The 3,501-nt window shown below is 53.2% G+C and overlaps 2 protein-coding genes across 2 annotated transcripts in view; both read left to right on the forward strand.

The window, feature by feature from the left end:
- CUNH20orf194 (chromosome unknown C20orf194 homolog) overlaps nt 1–3,501 on the forward strand; it is a 732,083-nt gene that overhangs the window by 28,728 nt on the left and 699,854 nt on the right. The gene's annotated exons all lie outside the window — the stretch shown is intronic.
- The window catches only part of LOC108504266 (Alstrom syndrome protein 1-like), a 13,755-nt gene continuing 11,106 nt past the window's right edge, over nt 853–3,501 (forward strand). The window contains exon 1 of the mRNA XM_017828998.1: nt 853–993. Coding sequence (XP_017684487.1) covers nt 928–993 — 66 coding nt within the window. The 5' untranslated portion in view covers nt 853–927. The remainder of the gene's footprint in view (nt 994–3,501) is intronic.

The raw sequence follows: 3,501 nt of genomic DNA on the forward strand, positions 1-3,501 counted from the left end.
GGAGAGGGACTTGGGACAAGGCCTGGAGGGACAGGACACAGGGAATGGCTTCCCAGTGCCAGAGGGCAGGGATAGGACAAGAGGACAGAGGTCTTAAGCTACACCAGGGGAGGTTTAGGTTGGACATGAAGAAGAATTTCTTCACAGAAAGGGTGATTCGACATTGGAAGGGGCTGCCCAGGGAGATGGTGGAATCCTCAGCCCTGGAGGTGTCCAAGGGACGACTGGATGTGGCACTTGGTGACTGGGTGATCTGGCGCTGGGTGACAAGGTGGTGTTGGGTCAAAGGCTGGACTCGATGACCTCAGAGGTCTTTTCCAACCTAAATGATCCCATGGTTCTGTTAAACGGGATATTGGGAAGAAATTCCTCCCTGCGAGGGTGGTGAGGGTCTGGAATGGATTTCCCAGAGAAGCTGTGGCTGCCCCTGGATCCCTGGAAGTGTCCGAGGCCAGGTTGGAGCACTGGGCTAGTGGAAGGTGTCCCTGCCCATGGCAGGGGGTGGAACTGGATGATCCTTAAGCTCCCTCCCAAGGCGAACCACTCCACGATTCCCTAATTACGCTCCCACACCGCCCTTAGGGCGGGATGGACCCGCTCCCCCCCCCGCTCCATCCGGGCATTTCCCCCCTCCCCGCCCGCCAAAACCACCACCCGCGCGCGCGCCCTCCCTCACCCGCCCGGCCGGCCCCGCCCATCTCCCCCTTTTCCCCCGCCCCCTTTCCCTCTCGCCACCAATCAGCGCGCCGGAGGCCGCCCCCGCGCCCCGCCCCCTCTCTTCCATCGGCCAATCGCGGCGCGGCGAAGGGGCGGTGCGCGCGCGCGCGCGCTGGCGCGCGGCGGGCGCGAGTCCTTGGCGACGGGGAGGCTCCGGCGCGGCCGCGCTGGGGGGACCCCGGGACCGGGAATACCGGGACCGACCCGCCCATGGGGCCGGGACAGGACGAGGAGGAGCAGGAGGAAGAAGAAGAAGAAGAGCAGGAGCGGGTCCCGGTGAGTACGGCTTCTTGGGGGCGGGAGCAGCTCCTGCCCGGCCCGAGTTGGGGGGCGGCGGTGGGGGGTGTGACAGGCTGGTTCCAACTCGTGTTTCTCCTTATGCTGGTGGGATAAGTGGGCTGAACGCACCTTCTGCCCCATGAAGGGGCTTTTAGCAGGTCGTTCTTCCATCCCAGAGCAAGGGGGGACGCGACTGAGCTGAGCCCGCCCTTCCCCTCCTGCTCCAGGGGGGCTCTGACCGGGCTGGTCCTTCCATGCCCTGCGCTCTTCCCTGGGAGAAGGGTGGACCCTCCTCCCCTCCTGGGAAAAGGGCGTTTGTGTTCTGTTATTACCCTAGTTACGATTTAATAACTTTAAATTAGCAGTTATTCTGTTCTCTTTGTGCCTTGTTGTGCCCTGGGGAGGGGTGGGTGTTGCTGGCTGGGTCACTGACCCTTCTGGGAATGCAGGGACAGAGGGGCTGGAATCATGGAATAGTTTGTGTCTGAGAGACCTTAAACCCATCCAGTGCCACCCCCTGCCGTGGGCAGGGACACCTTCCACTAGCCCAGGTTGCTCCAACCTGGTCTTGGACACTTCCAGGGGTGAGACAGCCACAGCTTCTTTGGGAATTCCATTCCAGTCCCTCACCACTCTCCCAGGGAAGAATTTCTTCTTAACATCTAATCTGAACCTCTCCACTTTAAATTTAACTGTGTTTCCCCTTGTCCTGTGTGAAAAGTTGCTGCTCCCCATTTTTCATAAGCGCCCTTTAAGTACTGGAAGGTCCTGGAGCAGTGGAAGGTGCTGGAGGTCTCTCCCTGAAGCTTTTCCTTCTCCAGGCTGAGCTGGAGTGGCCCCTTGGAGCCTCTCATTCCCTGGAAAGGCTCACACCCAGCCCTGTGCACTTTGCTGTGTTCATATCAGTGCTGGAGGCAGGGAAGAGATCTCTGGAGCTCGTGTCCCATCACATCCTGCCACCCCCTGTGCTCTGGAATCAGTGTTTTCCTGCACTTCCCTCTGGTGAGAGCATTGGGAAGATCCTTCCCGTGGAGTTGCACTTCTCTGGAGTTGTGTCCTGCTGTTCCCAGGGTGGTTCCCAGAGGTGTGAAGGGCTTGGGGAACCTGCCCAGGTTTCTGAGTGTTGCAAAATGTTGGGAGGTACCTTTTGTGTCCTTGAACAGCCCGGGTGGGACACTTGGGGCTGGGGGTGTTTGTGGGTGTCACATCCGTCGTTCTGCGCCAGGGAAGGTGCGAGAGGACAACCCAAAATGCAAATGAGCCTCTCAGAGCTTTCAGCCCAGAGCTCTCAAGGAACTCCAGAGGTGCCACAGCCACGTGGTGACCAGGGGTAGGTGCCACATCAGCTCTTGGAAACCTTCCTGGGAAGAGCCAGGGACTGGGAGAGGTTCAGTCCTACCAGGGAAAATAACAAAGACTAAAACAAAAAGTAGGAAAAGGCCGTGGGAATAAATCTGGTGTGTTAAAGGCAAGTCTGACTTTAAGGATCGTGGGAATTGGGTGCAGAAGGACTTGCCCTGTGTGTTTTCAGGAAGGATAATTTGCCCCAGGACAGCAGGGATGGTTCTTGCTCTAATACTTATTCTTCTATATATTTAGATAGAAATGAAGTTCCTTTAAGTGCTGCTTTACAGACAAATTCCAACTTCATGATTCTAAGCTGTGTGTGATGTTATAAACCAGTGGATTTACCTCCTGCTGCTTGTTTTATCCATCACAAATCGGGTGGTTTTGCTCCTTTTTGGGTGTCAGGTTCTGTTGTGTGGGGTTTTTTTTGGAGGCTGTTGCTTCCTCCTCTGGGTTTGTTTTGCTCTGGGCTTTAAGTGCTGCTCTGACAACCTGAGCTTGGCTCTGGGAATTCCAGGTGGGAGCTGAGCCAAGCTTGTTCCTCCCTGACTGCTCCTCTGGGGCAGGAGCAGAGTAACCCAAAAGAATCTTCTGCCTGTTTATATATTCCAGTTTTATTAGTGAAAACATTTTGCCCGTTCCCTCTTTCAGTTTATTTTCGATTATGAAGATGATTTAATCCAAGTTTTTGACTTTTGCACTGAGCTAAACATAAATATTACAAATCAGATCCAGGAGGATCGAGCTTTTGGTTTTCATTCTTAAATGCTGCAAATTGGTGGCTTCATTCCAGAATGTTCATTACTCCTTGGAAATTTTACTTGTTCTAATTGGAAATGAGGCTTGATCAAGGCTCCCTTTCCTAGGAGAGCTTGGACCAGGTGATCTTTGGGGGTCCCTGTTCTTTGACACCCAAAATAATTAGTTGAGAATTAATAGAAAGAGCTTGAATTGCAAAGATTTTAATGTGGAAAATTCCAGTGGTGATTTAATGTAGAAAAGATAAAAGAATGTACATTTTCTTAACTATAATTTGTGTGATACAAATGGTATGATTTTAAATAATTATAAATTAAAAATCAAGGGGTACCCAGAGCTTTCTCAGTGTTCCAAAGCTGAGGATGTGAAGAAATAGTTGAGCTTCTCATTGTATAAAAT

This window comes from Lepidothrix coronata, unplaced genomic scaffold (genome assembly GCF_001604755.1).
Source record: "Lepidothrix coronata isolate B3197 unplaced genomic scaffold, Lepidothrix_coronata-1.0 Scaffold156, whole genome shotgun sequence".
In the NCBI taxonomy this organism is placed as follows: domain Eukaryota; kingdom Metazoa; phylum Chordata; class Aves; order Passeriformes; family Pipridae; genus Lepidothrix; species Lepidothrix coronata.